General features: G+C 45.8%; 1 protein-coding gene across 4 annotated transcripts in view; it reads right to left on the reverse strand.

Moving 5' to 3' along the window:
- Nucleotides 1-12,788, reverse strand: part of LOC102451003 (cytochrome P450 2J2-like) — a 29,589-nt gene extending 16,801 nt beyond the window's left edge. Inside the window, exons 1-3 of one of the 4 annotated variants that reach the window (XM_075938135.2) lie at nucleotides 12,631-12,788; nucleotides 10,023-10,150; nucleotides 7,690-9,835 (exon numbers count right to left, since the gene is read on the reverse strand). In XM_075938135.2, the coding sequence (XP_075794250.2) occupies nucleotides 7,690-8,040 (351 nt within the window). In that variant the 5' untranslated portion in view covers nucleotides 8,041-9,835; nucleotides 10,023-10,150; nucleotides 12,631-12,788. Of the gene's footprint in view, nucleotides 1-2,045; nucleotides 2,334-6,168; nucleotides 6,618-7,689; nucleotides 9,836-10,022; nucleotides 10,151-12,630 lie in introns of those variants that run through there. The other 3 variants (XM_089780722.1, XM_075938137.2, XM_075938139.2) reach the window with 3 other exon arrangements.
- Between the last annotated feature and the right edge of the window lie 7,442 nt (nucleotides 12,789-20,230).

Genomic DNA, 20,230 nt, shown 5'->3' on the forward strand with positions numbered 1-20,230 from the left:
AGGACCTCTTAGAAAAGTTTCATCTTTAGAAGGCAGGCTACGATGGTGTTTGGTTCCCACTCTCCTTGCCCTCTACGACTTGAATCTCTGCTGACAAACATATTCTTGTTTTCAGTAGAAACGTATCTAAGTGCTATGGTGTTAAGCAACATGCTGCTCCCGAGCTGACTCTCACAAGCTGGCATGTGCCTTTGGGCAGAGCAGACACAGGTGCCAATGTTCTCATTTCCCAGCGGCACTTGACCCCTACTCCACTCCAAGCCCCAGCCCCAGGAGAGTCGACAGCCTGCTCGGGCCCCAGGGCAAGGTGGGGGGAGCTCAGCTCTCTGCTCCCAGAAGGGGTGGGGCCTCAGATGGAAAAGGTGGGTCCAGGGCAGCCAGACCTCAGTGTCACCCAGAGCGTGGTACCCCCCTTCCTTAGTGTGGCACAGAGCACATGGAATAGGCCTCCAGGAGTGATTTAGAGAGCCCAAAGCAGCAGATGCTGCCACTATCCTCTTCCCCCCCATCAGGGGGCCTGCCCATCCCCACCCCACCTCTTCCTAAGACCCTGCCCTTGCTCCATCTCTTCCCATTCCACCTCCCCCATCTCTTCCCGTCCCTGCTGTGCCCCCCTCCTCCCAGCACTTCCTGTCTGCCACTGATCAGCTGATCTACAGCAGGTGTGAGACACCTGGTGGGAGGCAGAGAAGCTGATTGGCAGGGTCTTCTGGTGGGCGCTGAACACCCACTTTTTTTTTCTGTGAGTGCTCCAGCCCCCCGAGTACCCACAGAATCAGTGCCTGTGAACACAGACGTGGTAATTCTGTGGGTGTTCAGCAGGGAAGGGACTGGAACGTCTGGAGTGCTCCAAGAATTCAGGGTGGGCGAGGTATACTGTCGCTATGTATACCTACTCAGCCCAGTCTGCAGGGACATAGCAGGCCGAGCTCATGTTGATAGAGGCTGTGGGTTTCAGGAAACTGACAGCAAGCACAGTCGAGACTCATTCATGCTAAGGGCAGGTAGTAGTGAAATTTCTCACGGCCCTAGGTCTTCGATGGGAACATTACACAAAGCAGTGGCCCAACTCTCTTTAGACTGCCCCTCAGAGGCTCTGTGATGGAGAAGTCCCTGGCTCTGTAGCACTTTCTCACTGAGACCTTATGCCATGGTGCAAGAAACGAAGCCAGAACATAGGAACTGGGTCAGACTCAGGGTTCATCTAGTCTAGCGGCTTGTCTCTGAGGATGGCCAGAAGCTTCTGAAAAAGACACAAGCAATCCCAGAGCGGACATGTGCCTACCAGTAGAGGAAGGTTTTTCTTAAAACTCTGTGTTCTTATCTGATTAAAATATAACCATGTAGACCATTGTTGCTACCACTGTTACATAAGTGCAACCAATTTTATATGAAGCATGTCAAGTAAAGTGACTACAAAAAAAGTTACAATTTGCTAAATATGATTGTTATTTGTAAGCATGTATCATTTTTGGAAATTTTGAAGTTATGAGTATATCCATGGGTGGATGCAGAGGGCTCACATGATGTTTACCTGTTGTGTTCCCTCCCTCTGGGGCATTGGCCACTGTCGGCAGAGAGGATACTAAGCTAGATGGACCTTTGGTCTGACCCAGTATGGCCGTTCTTATGTTGACATCCGCAGCTCATTTTTGTGACTAGAGATGCAGATGCCGATTCAAAGTTTTGTATCCGCACAGGGCTCTACCCATCAGGGGGATCCCAGTGCCTGTCATGTAAATGAAAAACACAGTACAAAAGGAGTATTACAAATCTGCAAATCAACAGACATTTCCTCTCCTGCATCATCACCAGCTGCACTCTTCACTGAGCAGAGCGAACACCGTCTGAAAGCACAGTCCAGTCGAACAGTCAGTCAGCAAAATGGGGCAGATTTCAGACCAGGAAAGGAGCACATCTCAAAGGTTGGGGCCCATCAGAGAATGATCTACCAGCGTCCCCTGTCTGAAATGCCTCTGCTGATCTCAGTTGCTGCCTGGGGAGCATGTGAGAAGGAAGTTAATTAAGTACATAACAATAATTACCTTCTCCAGAGTCTCAGGATGAAGTTTAAATCCCAACAACCACAAGTTCCCAATGAAGGGGAGGGGAGTTGGTCCAGGGGGAAGCTGCCTCCCTGCCCATTGCAGTTTCAGAAACTGCACAATCAAGAGAAATGCAACTAGAGCCACTAAAAACTCACTGATCCCGAACATCTTCTCGCTCTTGCCTTTAACATCTGGCTCTGGACAAACCTATTGGAGCAAGCAGGCTAAGTTCTCGCTTTGCTGGAATCTGACTAGTTTCCAGAGAGCTTTCACCCCTCCTGTGAGTCCTACTTCCTGTTTTGTTTCTCTTCCTGTAGACGCACATTGGACTGGAGTCTGGAGACAAGCCAGGCTCAAGTTTATCTGAGCAAACTTTGTCCTCACCAGCCAAACCACTCCCACGAGACCTTAACCTTTGAGTTCCCAACCATGGCAGTCTCCTTGGCATTGGGAAAAAGTGTGGATTTGGGAGCTCGCTGAGTGAAAATTATGTGTAAAGTTATTTGAAAATGTTATTACATAACAGCTACATCTAGGCATGAGATTTCATTTGCTGAAGGTGAAGCCCCAGCCCCTCCGTGGCTTTGCAAAGCCTCGGGGGAAGCCGGTGGCAGGAAAGCCCAGGCGCGCCTGGGCTGTCCCACTGTGGGCGTGCTCCAAGGCTTTGCTCCCTGTCTCCCTGGTCTGACCAGAGACCAGAGAGATGGGGAGCAAAGCCTCGCAGCATGCCAGCAGTGGGACAGCTGCGGCGCGCCTGGACTGTCCCGCTGCCCGCGTGCTCTGCGGCTTTGCTCCGCGTCTCCCAGGTCAGCAGATCAGGGAGACGGAGCAAAGCCGTGGAGGACTTGGGCGTCCCGCCACCCCCGTCTCCCTGGTCTGCTGGGGGAGGGGTGCAGCTAGTGCCCCCCCCCAGCAGACCAGGCTTTTCTTGCCTACCCCTGGGGTAGAGCAGCTGGGGGCTGCCGGGTTGGTCCCGCAGCGCCGCTCCGGACCAACCCGGCAGCACCCCAGCTGCTCTGCCCCAGGAGTCCTGATTCAGCCGCTGCTGGTCAGTTTCCTTGGTTGAAAGTTGTGGAACTGCACATTATTATTTATTTTATGTATTATTTATTGTTATTTCAAATTGGATGGATTTTGTGCTCATAGAGGGAGCAGAATACTTTACTTCAGATCTGTTTTGTACATCTAAAAGGAGAATGTTTTCTCCAATTAAATTATTATTAAGGACAGGAATGAAGGTAAAATAATGGATGATCCTAGAGGAAGAAAGAATAGTATTTAAGAAGTACTGACATTTTCTGAAAATGCAAGACCATAATCACCAGCTGAAGAGGAACAAATCTAGTTCAGTTTTTCAAGTCTGATTTGTTTATTTATTAAGCTTTTTCCTACAGCAAATTTTGCATCAGATGATATAGGTCAGTTCTACAGCCACATGCCCTCTGGATTAATTGGTCTCTTCATGCGTGAAACTGTATAATGTGCAGGATTGAGACTGCCCACTATTTTTAAGATTGTCCAATATTTTGCATTATAAGACTCTGTTTTAGTTGCTTGTAACTTTGCCAAACTTTAATTGTTTGGGTTGAAATTTTCCACACAAAGGTATCCTCCAAGCAGAAATTGTTTGAGAAAATGTAAGCCAAAATGTTTCAGCCATGTCTAAGAATGTGTCTTGGAGAATATATGTTGTTTTGCCCATATTAAAAAATGTATGGTAATCTTTTCTTTGAACCACTCTGGTGCCACTCTGTTAGAAATTTGGCAAGGGGTGGCCTTAATGTCAGAGATGTACCTTTTGCCATTCCTATAAAAATATGCCTGAATTTGGCCAAATTCTGACTGTTTGAAAAATCACCATTCAACCATCACCATTAGAAACTTCGTAGATTTTAACAGCTGACTTGCCTAAAACTTGCATCCACATTGGGCATATTCCAGCCCAGATGTGAGCAGGCTTTCCCTGCAATTGCATCTGTAGACTCCTTTGGTCAGGTCTGGCTGGGATCAAGTACCAGAACTGAAAGCAAGGATCTATGTCTTTTGAGCACTCAGTGACCCCTTTGCTGGATCCAGGCAGCATGGAGGAACAAGCTCCCTGATTCAAATGCTGAAGAGGCATGAGCCAGACTTGAGGCTGTGTGTGCAGGGAATTACATTGGAGCAAGGAGCCTGTGGGAGGGAAAGTGCATGACTTGGAGGATGTGGGGTTGAGGGGGAAATTGGAACTGGTTGTTGGGGTGAAGAGAGAGACCTGGAGCTGGAGAGGAAGACTGGGACTGGGTGGGCGAAAAGACAGGGTTTGGGAGATGGGGCAGACTGAGACTGGCTGGAAGAGGAGATTTAGACTAGTGGGCCAGGATACCAGGCTGGGGGACCACAGAAGGAAATGGGGGAAAGAGAAGAACTGAGACTGGATGAGGAGATGGAGGAGCCTGGGACCGGCTGGGCAAACAGTCTGGGACAATGAGCCAATCTGGGGAGCGAATGTGGGACTGTAAGCTAATGGGGACAAGGAATGAGTGTGGAGGGGAGGGATGACTGGAAGCCAAGTGACAGGAGGGAGACAAATAAGATTAGGAGCCAGGAGGAAGGGAATAGGATTCGCTGGGCAAGAATACTGCACACAAGGAACTAGGGAGACAAGGAATGGGCATGGCTGGGCTTTGAGACTGGAATGGAAAATGTGAAGGGAAAAATTAGGTTTTGATGTGCAAGGAGGCTGGGATAAGAAGTTAATTTTTTCTCTTCACTGGGTTTTCAATGTGCACATTTGCTAAAAGAGACATAAAGCTACTATTAAGAGTTCTGGTACTGCTACTAAATATACACCTCTATTCAACAGTAGGTCAGCATCATTAACACCACGTTTCTGACACGCAAGGAGGTAAAGTGACTTTTCTAAAGTTACCTGTGGTCTAGTAGCAGAGCCAGGAACAGAACCCATGTCTTCTAAGTCCGGTGTGCTTTCTATCACCAGTACCACTATATAGGCAGTCCCCGGGTTACGTCAGTCTGACTTAAGTCAGACCCCTAGTTACGAACTGGGGGGGGGCCCAGCTAGTGCGGGGTGCCTCCCCCACTGTCGCTGCCTCCGGCAGCGCGGGGGGCACTTCCCCCCAGCAGACCAGGGAGACATGGAGCTAGCGCCCCCACTCCCCCAGCAGACCAGGGAGACTGGGAGTGGCTTTTCTTGCCACAGAGGACGCGGGCAGCGGAACCGCTGAGACGCCCCGCGGTCCCGCTGCCCGCGTCCTCCGCGGCGAGAAAAGCTGCTCCACGTCTCCCTGGTCTGCTGGGGGGGGTGGGGGCGCAGCTAGTGTGCCCCTCCCCCCCCAGCAGACCAGGCTTTTCTTGCCGTGGAGGATGCGGGCGGCGGGACCGCGGCGCGTCTCGGTGGTCCCGCCTCCGCGGCGAGAAAAGCCGCTCCGCATCTCCCTGGTCTGCTGGGGGGGGGGGGGGCGCTGCAGCTAGTGCGCCACCTCCCCCCCAGCAGACCAGGCTTTTCTCACTGACGCCTGGGGTAGAGCAGCTGGGTTGGTCCAGTAGCGCCGAGGAGCGGCACTGCAGGACCAACCCAGCAGCACCCCAGCTGCTCTGCCCCAGGCATCCCCAAGAGCAGCTGGGGTGCTTCCGGGTTGGTCCCGCCGCGCCAAGGGTCGGCGCTACCAGACCAACCCAGCAGTACTCCAGCTGCTCTGCCCCAGGCGTGTCTGATTCAGCCGCTGCTGGTCAGTTTCAACAGCAGCTGAATCTGGACGCCAGTTCCGACTTACATACAAATTCAACTAAGAACAAACCTACGGTCCCTATCTTGTACGTAACCCGGGGACTGCCTGTATTACAAATCTGCAGATCAACAGACATTTCCTCTCCTGCATCATCACCAGCTGCACTCTTCAGTGAGCACAGCGAACACCGTCTGAAAGCACAGCCCAGTCGAACAGTCGGTCAGCAAAATGGGGCAGATTTCAGACCAGGAAAGGAGCACATCTCAAAGGTTGGGGCCCATCAGAGAATGATCTACCAGCGTCCCCTGTCTGAAATGCCTCTGCTGATCTCAGTTGCTGCCTGGGGAGCATGTGAGAAGGATGTTAATTAAATACACAACAATAATTACCTTCTCCAGAGTCTCAGGATGAAGTTTAAATCCCAACAACCACAAGTTCCCAATGAAGGGGAGGGGAGTTGGTCCAGGGGGAAGCTGCCTCCCTGCCCATTGCAGTTTCAGAAACTGCACAATCAAGAGAAATGCAACCAGAGCCACTAAAAACTCACTGATCCCCAACATCTTCTCGCTCTTGCCTTTAGCATCTGGCTCTGGACAAACCTACTAGAGCAAGCAGGCTAAGTTCTCGCTTTGCTGGAATCTGACTCGTTCCCAGAGAGCTTTCACCCCTCCTGTGAGTCCTACTTCCTGTTTTGTTTCTCTTCCTGTAGACGCACATTGGACTGGAGTCTGGAGACAAGCCAGGCTCAAGTTTATCTGAGCAAACTTTTATACCACATACTTTGTCCTCACCAGCCAAACCACTCCCACGAGACCTTAACCTTTGAGTTCCCAACCATGGCAGTCTCCTTGGCATTGGGAAAAAGTGTGGATTTGGGAGCTCGCTGAGTGAAAATTATGTGTAAAGTTATTTGAAAATGTTATTGCATAACAGCTACATCTAGGCATGAGATTTCATTTGCTGAAGGTGAAGCTCTCCCAGAAATCAATGGGTTCTGATTTTAACCCAACCCCCCTCAAAGCTTCTGAGGCGGAAGCTCTCTTAAGCTCCGGGTAAAACTTGCTGCTGTGTGACTGTTTATAATTGTGTTTCCCGGCTGCACCTGTTCTCTAGACCTTTAATCATTTTTGTTGCTCTTTTCTGGACCCTCTCCAATTTCTCCACATCTTTCTTGAAATGTGGTGCCCAGAACTGAACACAATACTCCAACTGAGGCCTAACCAGCGCAGAGTAGAGCGGAAGAATGACTTCTCGTGTCTTGCTCACAACACACCTGTTAATGCATCCCAGAATCATGTTTACTTTTTTTGCAACAGCATCACACTACTGACTCATATTCAGCTTGTAGTCCACTATAACCTCTAGATCCCTTTCTGCCGTACTCCTTCCCAGACAGTCGCTTTCCATTCTGTACGTGTGAAACGGATTGTTCCTTCCTAAGTGGAGCACTTTGCATTTGTCTTTATTAAACTTCATCGGCTGCATCTAGACTGGCTTGATTTTGAGGAAATACTTTTTCCGTTAAAAGTATTTCCACAAAAGAGCATCTAGATTGGCACAGATGCTTTTGTGCAAAAAGTGCTTTTGTGCAAAAGCATCCGTGGCCCGACTAGACGCGATTTTGCTCAAGAAAGCCCCAATCACCATTTTAGCCATCAGGACTTTTTTGCACAAAACAGTTCTTCCCTGTCTACACTGGCCCTCTTGCGCAAGTATTCTTGTGCAAGAGGGTTTTTTCCCGAGCCGGAGCGTGAAAGTATTTGCGCAAGAAGCACTGATTTTGTACATTACAAAGTCAGTGCTCTTGTGCAAATTCAAGCGGTCAGTGTAGACAGCTGGCAAGTTTTTGCACAAAAGCACTCGCTTTTGCGCAAAATCTTGCCAGTCTAGACGCACCCCATCCTGTTTACCTCAGACCAGAAGAAGACTATGGTGAGTTGGAGTACCATGTCTTGCTTCAGCTTAGGTTTCTTTCCATAGTTCAGTCTATAACCAGCAACAGCGATTGCAAGCGCTGCAACAGCAAGTGGTATAAATACAAAAAGTTCATGATGGTTTCCCGGATCCACACCAGCGCTGGGAGGGATACATCCCACTGGAACACTGTTCAGGGCCATTGCCTCAGTTTCCTGTAATAAAACAAAAAGTTTGCCGGTCTTGGATACAATCCAAGCCTCAGTAATGGTTATTGGTGTTAGCCCAGCGTCTGCAGTGGTCCAGACTCCTTTTCCCTTGTAGGAGTGCAGTACGCGGGTTTGCATTCCCAAACTGGGGTGTTTGATTACCACAGTGTCTTCAGGTGCATATTTAGAATCTTTGAGTGGCACAGTGTGGCTAGGAGAGGTTCTCCCTGTAAGGAAGAAATCTCTTACTGATCGGACTGCCCGTAGGGGTTTGCTCTATAGTATTTAATCTGTTTTCTCATTTGCCATTTGGGTCCTCATGGATTCTTTACTTCCCCACTCCCATGGGTAGGCACGGGGGAGATGGAGATTCACTACCATAAGGGCTGGTTGGTCAAAGCTATCCTATTCTTCAATACTGGCCTTCTAATTTAATTTAGTTCCATTAATTAACAATCTAATTAGTCTCTGGTCTAAATATCTGGTTAGGTCTAGTGAAGTGGACACAGAGCTGGACAAATCCTTCAAACTATTCAGGATCAGTCGGTTAGCTTGGCTGGTGTCTAGGCCTTTACAGGCACTGGATATTACTGCATTTACCAGCCTGGATTCTCATACAATTTCTGGACTATGACATAAGTGTTGCTGACAGAGTTTCCAGGCCTAAACCAATCTGCGATGGTATCTGTTAAGCCCTGTCGTTGCCTAATTAGGCACTTGCCAATTTGATTAGCCAGTCTAGCACACAGCTGGTCTATACCAGTGTGGAACATCACTAAGGTAAGAACCAGTGACAGTTGTCCTGGTTCTGGGACAGGGGTATGTTCAGGGCATGATGCACAATTGGGAGGCTCTATTTTGTCCTCAAGGACCTGGTTAATAATATGGCAAGTTAGCAATGGCCATTGTTTAACAAATGACAGCCATGCCTCAGGGGTTACCTTTGTCTGGGCTTTAAGTGGTAAGCCCCAGTGGGAGTCAGTAGGTCCAACTCCAGTGGCCTAATGTTAGTGTTTAGCTTCTTTCCCACAATATTCCATACAAACTTTAACTCAGAGGACTGTGTAGTCTTTGTCCTCGTAGTGTTCATGTTGTTACAATAAACAAAATAATTCTGTGTGAATGAGGGGAGGCCCAAGGCCGTGTATTCTCATTGCGATTAGCGTGTATTTTTCCTATGTATGTGACTTGAAGGAGGTTACGTTGATTAGAGTCGCTGTTTCTCTTATAGGACCAAGCATGGTTCACAGATGTTTAATTGTTAACCCATGCAATTCCATAATTCTTGAGGCCTTTTAAGGCATCAGGCACCAATGAGTAGCAGGGCAAGTAGCTGTTGTTGCAATGGTGAGGTTACTAGTTTCCTCATTGTTGTGGGCATCTTTACTTAAATATGCTGATGTCTTACTTACCCGTGTTGTTACTTATAGATTTCTTATTATCTCTGGCTAAACCACTTTTATGGTTAGTGTGCAAATTTACAGAAGCTAAATATTTCATTTGTGTGGCCATTAAAACAAAACCAATCTGGTGGGGGAGAGGGCTGGTACCCCATTCCCAGTCCTCTGTTCACGTGATGCACTCTTTGCTTCCTTCCAGTTTCTTCTTTATTTACCTGTGGAGACATTGTTAACATTCTCCTAGCCTAAACAATTACTAAACTATCATCCCTTCACTAAAGTTTAAAGTTGCCAATTGATTGGGCCCAATTATTAATTTTGTTGGTTTAAATTCATGCTTCTGCTTTACTCAAAGTATCCTTTCATTAAAACAATATCTTACACACAACAATATTTGCAATTCGTATTACAATTAAGACACACAAGACAAACTTGGACAGAACACAAACTTATTGTGTCATGACACAGAACCATGGTTTTTGTTGTTGTTGTTTGTTGTTTTTCTTCAGCTGGCACCAGCACTTTCTGATGATCTGAAAGACAAGAAAACATTTCTACTCCCATCGGGGTGGCCTATTATAACTTAAAATACTGCCTAAGATCTGTTAGGGGAACCTGTTACAGCTAGTTCCTTAACACTTCTATGGGCGAGTGAGCTACAACTTTCCTAGAACAAGGGTGCTTTATCGGTACTCATGACCTTCCACTCCCTCGAATTACCTTTGAGTTGCTAGCCTTCCCCAACAGTGGCATGCCTCAGTTTCCCTCTTGTACCACAGATTAGGATTAATGTGTGAGGCTATAATGCTTTTCTTTAGCACGAGGTGTTGGTTGGCCAGTTACTGTTCCTGCAAGCAAAAAGATTTTATTTTCCTAAAAAGAATCATATGTACAATGTTACAGGCTTACTTATGAGGGACAGTTAGTTTCACACCTCTTCAGAACAGAAAGGCAGTCTGCACTTACTTACAACCTTGGATCTGAGAGCAAGCTAAAAGTGTTATCAACTCAGCCTTGACCATAGACACAGTGAAGTTTCAGAGTTTGGATTCTTAAAACAATAACTTGGTTTTCTTAGAGAGCAAATTTAACCTTAAAAGTTGAATGCCCAACACAAGCACTAACCAATTTGTGCTTTGTCTGTTTCCAATTTTAAGCAAGAGGACATTATCCAAAACAAAATAAAACTAGTTAATTTGAAACCCACAAAATAAAGTTACAATATATAGAGCTCATTCTTTTATGCAGTTAACCAATTAAGTTTCAGTAGAATCCTTAATTTTCCTTTTGCAGATTTAACAAAGTGTCTGTAGACAAATGTTTACATTTGATTGTTTCTTTGCCTAGGTGGTTTGCACAGTGCTTAAGAAAGAGGCTGCAAAGAAACGAGGTGTCATTTTTAAAGCAGGTTTCCCTTCACATATTACAACAATCGGTTAATTCTTTCTACACTCCCTCGGAGTTCACTTTTTTACCTTCACATGCTTTTTCCTCTTAGGATACATCCTGATTTCTGCTAAATGACTTTTCTCAATGACACAGGTTTGTTCAGTATCAATTTGGTAAGGAGGGTGGGCTTTCCAATTAGCTCCACACACACCTCCTGATTCCTTTCAGTAGGTAAATCTGACTGTGTGTTATTGCAGTCAGCTATTACTAATTTTAAACTTCTCAGTATAGGGTTTTCATAACATCCATGCTGCAGCAGAGTCGGTGGTGTAAATAGAGTGCTCATCTTTGGACAGTCATTTTCTTTTGGGCTATTCCCGGTGGCAACTCTTTTCCCTCTAATATGGGCTTAATGCTTGGGAGAGGAGTGTGAAGTGTTATGGCTTGAGTTTGGATTAGCTCCTCTGTTTCCCTTAGTGCTGTGTAGGCTGTCAAAAGCACTTTTCATAAAGCGTGTAATTTAACTGTGACCCTTGCCATAACTTCGAGCCAAACTGTATGGGGCGGCGGGGTACAGTTTCTCCTTGCCATAAGGCATAGGACATCCCTGTGTTTCCCACAGTGAGGTACAAATGAAATGGGGCATTAGGGTAAATCAGACCCATAGACTGATAAGTGCATATCTTGTTATCAGCTGTCTCTCAGAGCTTCCTCATGGGGGGGGGGGGGGGCTCATTCCCAGCGAGCATGCTTCCTGAGCAAATTATACTGGGAGTAGGTACAAATTAAGATTCCCTGTTTTTCTAAATCTTTAATTAGTTTACAGACCGGAGCCATAGCTTCGGCTGGAATGCTGTACTGTTTTATCTTGGTTACAGTGAAAGGCGGGAGAGCGGGGGTTTGAGCCAGCAACGTTTTAAAGCCAGCTCCAAAAGCTCATTTTTCTCTATTAATTACTTTCTCCTTCCCCTTTTTACCCTCAGGAGGAGCCGTTCCTGTAGGTGCTCCATGTCCTTATTTAGGGTTCGCACCCGGGTATCCAGGTTCTGGCATTGCTCCCAGAGTTCGTATCTCTCTCTCTGCACTCTGATAAGCTCTGTTTCTAACTTCCAGTAGCTAGTACAGGCTGCTTGCCACACACCCTTTAACAGCCAGATGCAAGCGCCTTTCTCTAAAATCTCTTTATCCCATTTAGGGTTGCCCCATCCCTCTCGGGCAAACTCCTTTTCTATACAGCTAAAATCCATGTCAATCGTGACAGGCTTCACGTTGCTGTATATGAACCAATAACACAATCCTGCCGACTACGCCAATTCTGTCAGCCGACGGTCAGGGCAGTGTGTGTGTGTATGCTTCTGAGAAAAGGTTTAACGTCCGTGTCTTTACTGCTAGGACCGGGGTCCCATCGCAGAGGGTAGCCAGCAGGCCAACAGACGCCCCGTTATATAGGAAGAGCTTATTACACCTTAGATTTTAGCTGCTAGAACACAGGGGTTCCTTCGCAGCAGGCAGCCTAGGAAAGGCTGAAAAGGTGCCCCAACGGATCTTGTCACCTGGGAGTGACACAGATCCAAACGCCCAAGCTTTCCCTATGTCTGTCCCTTTATGACCGGCTGAAGTTCTTTTAAATTGTGCTTGGTTCTGTTACAGCAACTGAAGGAGTCAGGTTAAAGCTTAAACAGTTACAGGTTTATTAAAAGACTTATAAAAGTATATGGTTACAATGGCTATTGCTCTATTTCTTAAATGCTAGCAAATATATATATATGTCTTAAAAATGATCACAGGAAAAAGGTAAAGATAGAAAATAGAAATAATGGTACCAAATGACAGCTTAATCTTTAAGAGCTCTAACACTATGTGTGTATATATATATATATATATATATATATATATATACACACTTAAGCAAAGGACCACATCCAGGTACAATTTTTACCCCTTTCTGTGCCTCTCGACTCCAGCGTGTCAGGCCAGGGCCGGTCTCTCAATTCCTAGGAAAGACGAATACGAGGTGGGCGTCCCCTCTGGAACCTCGGGAGATCAAACACCTAACCCAACCAGCAGATAGATGGTAGATTGACACTCAGAGAAAATGTGCTGCTGGACCCATCTATATACCCCTGGGGGCCCGTATCCTCTTTCTTATCTAAGAGGCCAAATTCTACTGGTCCGTTTTGTGGTGCCAGTTCTTACAAGCAAGTTTCAAATTAATTTACACTTGCAAGAGAGATAACTAAATTGTGAGTACTAGACATTTTTTTACTGGGCGAGAGATTCCTCCCCCCGCGGATGGATGTGTGTTCGTATCAATATGGGTTTGAGTCAAGGGCACTCCTTGGCAGCCTCTTGGTCAGCAATTGGCGTATCTCTGTTTACAGCCATTCATGGTCACAGCAGCCTGGGCCTTCTGCTGTGTGTGCCCTGTATGCTCCAGGCAAGCAAAAATGGATGTTACAAGGGGGGGTTCCTGTCTGGCTACAATCATCTGCAAACTTAATAAGTGTACTTTCAATGCCAATATCTAAATCGTTGATGAAGATATTGAATAGAGCCAGTCCCAAAACAGACCCTTACGGAATCCCACTTGTTATACCTTTCCAGCAGGATTGAGAACCATTAATAACTACTCTCTGAGTACAGTTATCCAGCCAGTTATGTACCCACTTTATAGTATCCCCATCTAAGTTGTATTTGCCTAGTTTATTGATAAAAATATCATGCAAGACCGTATCAAATGCCTTACTAAAGTCTAGGTATACCACATCCACCACTTCTCCCTTATCCACAAGACTCATTATCCTGTCAAAGAAAGCTATCAGATTGGTTTGACATGATTTGTTCTTTACAAATCCATGCTGGCTGTTCCCTATCACTTTACCACCTTCCAGGTGTTTGCAGATGATTTCCTTAATTACTTGCACCATTATCTTCCCTGGCACAGAAGTTAAACTAACTGGTCTATAGTTTCCTGGGTTGTTCTTATTTCCCTTTTTATAGAGGGCACTATATTTGCCCTTTTCCAGTCTTCTGGAATCTCTCCTGTCTTCCATGATTTTCCAAAGATGATAGCTAGAGGCTCAGATACCTCCTCTATCAGCATGGAATACAAGCAGCCAAGCGCTTCAAGCAGCATGTGGAAGAGTAAAACTAGCAGTGAGCTTTAACCTGACTGGCTATGCAAGTGTTCTGCCCCTTTGCTCCTATCTGTGCATAGGCCTGAGGGTGCTGCACTAGCCAGGATGAAAGAGTCACTGCCCTTCCTGACAGGGTCTGTCAGAGCTTTGCCATTCTGTTTCTGACCCATTGAGCCTCGCAGGGCTGCAGGTTAACCCTTTCTTTCTGCTGCTACACCTCCAACTTCAGTGAGACAGCTAACAAATTCCTGGTCCACCCTAACTAAAGCCTGACTCTCTAATGCCTTGTTTCACATTTTCTTTCTCTGCTCTGTGCAGGAGGAAGCCTGGGCAGTGATCAGTAATGAAGTGGCAATGGGCTACAGATGAATTGTCCCAGGTCTAATAGATCGAGACATGGACTCCACACACCTGAACTGACACAACCATCAAAGTGGGACGTAAGAAGAGAAGGTGAAAATTCACAAGCACATGCCTGCCAGCCTAATGGCTCTTCCAGTGCTTTGTGGGGAGGTGCAGCCCAGCAAATGGAAGCACAGATTTTATAGGGGTGGGGCTTGAACAGACCCTCCGGAATGGACCTGGTGTCGATTTCCTTCACTCCCTCCGGCAGGCTGGACATGAACGCCCATAGCAAGCTGGGGAAGATGAAGATCTCAGGCTTTACCAGCTGCTCCCCCAAACGCACACAGTGTCCTGCAAGAGCAGAGGGACAGTAGTTAAGATGGGGAAATGCAGGGAAGGCGGTTCCATTTGAAAAAATGAATTACAATTGGACTGAATGTGTTCTAATTCTTAAGTCCAAGCTCAACCTACTTCTCACTGGTGGAAGAAAAATACCACCTGCTTCAAGTGAAGTCAGTCAATTAGTGCATCTGGATTTATTGGGGTCTGAGGATAGACCTAGGCACATGCGGCACAGTCAGTTCTGTTCTCTGAAACATGTGACCATGTAGGAAAGATGCAGTCACTTTCCATGTAACAGCTACTCTACCGTGGATGATAATAGTTATTGCCTTCTGAATTCTAAATACAACAGAATTATTTGTACTAACAAATGGGAGGGCCAATGCATATTCATTACTTTTCCAAATTAGCAAGTGAACGGACCATTAAAATCAATCTCAGAATATATCTTCCTTTATTTTGACGATTATTATTTTAGTATGAATAAGAACAAAAAAGTAGCCACACTGGGTCACACCAGCGGTCCATCTAATCCCGTATCTTGTCTTCTGACAGTGGCCAAAGACAGAGGGAATGACCAGAACAGGCCAATTATTGAGTGATCCATCTCATCTTTTGGCAATCAGAGCCTGAAGCCTGGGGTTGCATACTGACCATCTTGGCAAATAGCTAATGATGGACCCATCTTCCATACATTATTTTTAATTCTATTTTTGAACCAAGTTATACTTTTGGTCTTCTCATCATCTCCTGGCAGTAAGTTCCACAGGTTAACTGCACTGTGTGATGAAGCACTCCTTTTTAAACCTGCAGCAATTGCTTTCATTGCATGACCTCAGTTCTTTGTCTCATATGAAAGTGTAACTGACACTTCCCTGTTCACTTTCTCCACCCCAGTCATGATTTTATAGACCTTTATCATGCCCCGGAGTCATCTCCGTTCCCAGCTGAAAAGTCCCGGTCTTTTTAATTTCTCCTCCTATGGAAGCTATTTCATACTCCTAATCATTTTTGTGGCCCTTCTCAGCACCTTTTCCAATTCTAATGGATCTTTTTTTGAGACAGAATGATGAGATCGGCACACAGTATTCAAGGTGGGTGTACCATGGAGTTATACAGCGGCATTATGATATTTTCTGTTTTATTATCTCCCTCTTTTCAAATGGTTCCTAACATTCCATTAGCTTTATTGAGTGCTGCTTCATGCGGAGCAAATGTTTTCAAAGAACTGTCCATGAGGACTCCCAAGACCTCTTTCTTGATTGGTAACATACAATTTAGAACCCATTATTTCCTGAATTTCCAATATAATGATTGCCATTAAAATATCAGTGTTTGGATTTTTAAGTAGCAAAAAGGGTCTCTCATATGCTACAATGTGGAACCTTGCGGCATATCTTGACATTTTCATCACACCCAGGCTGCAGTTGTACATTTTGCAAAAATAACAAAGTTCTAACAATACAAGAGCCCCCTACAGCAATGAGGGGCAACTTAGGCTAGTGAATGGGCTGCGTAAGTAGCCTCCTTCATCTCTGTGGGTGGCAATATTATCATAACCAAGATGCTTGGTGGATTCGTGCTCCATCCCCACTTCTCCCCCTCCCCGCCAGAGCTGGAGCGCCACAGATCAGCTGTCCATGGCTCCTCCATGCTGGTAGGGAAGGAGAAGAGCAGGAAGTGTGGGGCTCTGGTGCCCTGGTGCGCAAGAGGCATGTGAGGGAGGGGAGCGGGAGGGAGTTTATGGGCCACAGGTAGAGCCCCTAGGGGTCACATGAAGCCCACCGGCCACAGATTGCCCACTACTGCTTTCAATTAACGACATGCTATTATGTCATTAAAAATGTTCACTGTGCATGTTTGCTGTAAAAATACAAGTATATGATAACGCAGCAGTAAAAACATCTGCAGACAGAGGTCACTGTCGAAAATGTAGCTTAGGAAACAGAAGCTACTTTGGGGAAGAGAACAATCAGTTTCACACATACAGAATGGGAAGTGACTGTCTAGGAAAGAGCACTACAGAAAAAGAAAACCTTTCCCATTTTCTCTAAAGGAGATTCATGCCTTACTAATATACTAGAGTTCTTTGAGGGGGTCAACAAACATGTGAACAAGGGGGATCCAGTGGATATAGTGTACTTAGATTTCTAGAAAGCCTTTAACAAGGTCCCTCATCAAAGACTCTTAAGTAAAGTAAGTTGTCATAGGATAAGAGGGAAGGTCCTCTCATACACTGATAACTGGTTAAAAGACAGAAAACAAAGGGTAGGAATAAATGGTCAGTTTTCCGAGTGGAGAAAGGTAACTAGTGGGATCCCCCAAGGGTCTGTCCTGGAACCAGTCCTATTCAACTTGTTTATAAATGACCTGGAGAAAGGGGTAAATGGTGAGGTGGTAAATTTTGCAGATACCAAACTATTCAAGAGCTTCAGGGGGTAGCCGAGTTAGTCTGTTACAGGAAAAAAAACAGCAAGCGAATGGTCTGGTAGCACTTTATAGACTAACAAAACATGTAGATGGGATCATGAGCTTTCGTGGGTACAGCCCACTTCTTCAGATGACCGGAGTTATGATTAGAGGACAAGGAAACTTAAAATAAATAGGAGAAGGGAAGGGGGCGAAAGAAAGATGTTCTGTCGCCCACCCCCCTACCTCTATGCATAAAGTATCAGGAGAAAGGGTGCTAAACCTGGGTGGATAAAGATCAAAGTCAATGGATGGATAAGGCAGGAAGGATACCATTCAGAAAGTAGCTAGCACCTTCATTGATAAAAGTTCCACCACCCCATATCTTAAGTCCATAATTAATTGAATTGGATTTGCATATGTACTGTGATTCCAAGCTTTCCCTAAAAGCGGCGAGGAGTCCTATGGCACCTTATAGACTAACTGAAGTGTAGGAGCATAAGCTTTCGTGGGCAAAGACCCACTTCGTCAGATGCATGTCTTTGCCCACGAAAGAAAGCTTATGCTCCTACACTTCAGTTAGTCTATAAGGTGCCACAGGACTCCTCGCCGCTTTTGCAGATTCAGACTAACACAGCTACCCCTCTGATACTTGACAAGCTTTCCCTGTGGATTTGGCTCGAGGAACTGGCCAGTGACAAGACTGCCACCTTCAGATCTGTGAGATTATGGTTAGATAAACAGAAATGTTCTGCCACTGGCTTCTGAGTATTTTCTTTACGTATATCCCATTTGTGTCCATTGATTCTTTCACGTAGAGAACGTCCAGTTTGACCAATATATATTGGGATATGTGAAGATATGTATATCTTTAAAGATGGGGACTAATTTAGCTACAACTACTCAAGAGAGAGAGATCTTGGAGTCATTGTGGATAGTTCTCTGCAAACCCCCACTCAATGTGCAGCTGCAGTCAAAAAAGCAAATAGAATGTTAGGAGTCATTAAAAAAGGGATAGAGAATAAGACAGAGAATATCTTATTGCCTCGATATAAAACCATGGTACGCTCACATCTTGAATACTGCATACAGGTGTGGTCCCCTCACCTCAAAAAAGTTATATTGGCATTGGAAAAGGTTCCAAAAAGGGCAACAAAAATGATTAGGCATTTGGAATGGGTAACACATGAAGAGAGATTAAAAAGACTTGGGCTTTTCTGCTTAGAAAAGAGGAGACTAAGAAGGGGTATGATAGAGGTCTAATACAATCACGACTGCTATGGAAAAAGTGAATAAGGAAAAGTTTACTTATTCTCACATAAGAACGGCCGTACTGGGTCAGACCAAAGGTCCATCTAGCCCAGTATCCTGTCTACTGACAGTGGCCAGCACCAAGTGCCCCAGAGAGGGTGGATTGAAGACAATGATCAAGCGATTTGTCTCCTGCCATCCCTCTCCAGCCTCTGACAAACAGAGGCCAAGGACACTATTTTATCCCCTGGCTAATAGCCTTTTATGGACCTAACCTCCATGAAATTATCTAGCTTCTCTTTAAACTCTATTATAGTCCTAGCCTTCACAGCCTCCTCTGGCAAGGAGTTCCACAGGTTGACTATGCGTGGTGTGAAGAAGAACTTTCTTTTACTAGTTTTAAACCTGCTACCCATTAATTTCATTTGGTGTCCTCTAGTTCTTCTATTTAGGGAACTAATAAATAACTTTTCTTTATCGGCCCTCTCCACACCATTCATGATTTTATAGACCTCTATCATATCCCCCCTCAGTCTCCTCTTTTCTAAACTGAAAAGTCCCAGTTGCTTTAACCTCTCCTCATATGGGACCCGTTCCAAACGCCTAATCATTTTAGTTGCCCTAGGTATGTCTACACTACCCCCTAGTTCGAACTGGGGGGGGGGGGGGTAATGTAGTCATACGGAGTTGCAAATGAAGCCCGGGATTTGAATTTCCCGGGCTTCATTTGCATAAAGCCGGCCGGCGCCATTTTTAAATGCCGGCTAGTTCGGACCCTGAGCCACGTGGCTACACGCGGCACGGACTAGCTAGCTTGGATTAGGCTTCCTAATCCGAACTAGCTGTACGCCTCATGGAACGAGGAACGAGGTGTACAGCTAGTTCGGATTAGGAAGCCTAATCCGAACTAGCTAGTCCGTGCCGCGTGTAGCCGCGCGGCACGGGGTCCGAACTAGCCGGCATTTAAAAATGGCGCCGGGCGGCTTTATGCAAATGAAGCCCGGGAAATTCAAAATCCCGGGCTTCATTTGCAACTCCGTATGACTACATTACCCCCCCCCCAGTTCGAACTAGGGGGGTAGTGTAGACATACCCCCTTTTCTGAACCCTTTCCAAGGCCACAATATAAGAACTAGGGAGTCACCAAATGAAATTAATAGGCAGCAGGTTTAAAACAAACAAAAGGAAGTTTTTCTTCACTCAGTGCACAGTCAACCTGTGGAACTCCTTGCCAGAGGGTGTGGTGAAGACTAGGACATTAACAGGGTTTTAAAAAGAGCTAGATAGATTCATGACATATATTTTGTACCCTGGCATGACTGTGTCCCACTGACTGTCCTCATTCCACCATGTTTGTGATGCTTAGTATATCATACTGTGAGCAAAACTTCTTCAAGCATCAACAGCATGGTCAGCTGTTGTAAAAGATGGCACAAGTAGACATCATATCTCTGTGCCCTGAAAAATGTACAATCTAAATGGATACGAGACTCACTTGTCCAACCCAGAAAAGAGAGCTAGCTGATGGATTTTCCTCTCTCCCCCACAGATATGGGTTATTACTCACATCATCCGCTTAGCTCAGAGAAGTTAAGTGAGTTCAGATCACACAACATATCAGGAGCATAGCTGGAAACAGAACCAAGGTCTTCCAACTCCCTCTCCACTGGAGCGCAGCCTTCACAACACTCTTATTTTAAAAGATGCTACAATAAGTCCTCTGCAGCAGTGATCCCAAACACAGCAATGATGCTATTAGCTGCAGTATCTCAGGCCATTACTTGAGCCTACTGCAGTATATAGGCTAACCCCGTGTTTGTGTCCATGCAATTAGCAAACCATGGTTCTTGAACAAGCTTCTAAGTTCTGTGTATGTAAACAAAACACATTCATTCACACAGCAGGGCACAATCATCGTGTGAGCAAAGCCTTTGAGAGATTTGTCAGGGTTCAAAGGCATAGGGACTAGTTTTACCTGGAAATTCCAATATCACTACCCCCCCATGACTTTCCATTCAGAGGATCAATCACTTAGCTCAAAGTTATTGTAACCTT

The sequence above is a fragment of the Pelodiscus sinensis genome, chromosome 10, assembly GCF_052426305.1.
Source record: "Pelodiscus sinensis isolate ZL-2025 chromosome 10, ASM5242630v1, whole genome shotgun sequence".
Lineage (NCBI taxonomy): Eukaryota > Metazoa > Chordata > Testudines > Trionychidae > Pelodiscus > Pelodiscus sinensis.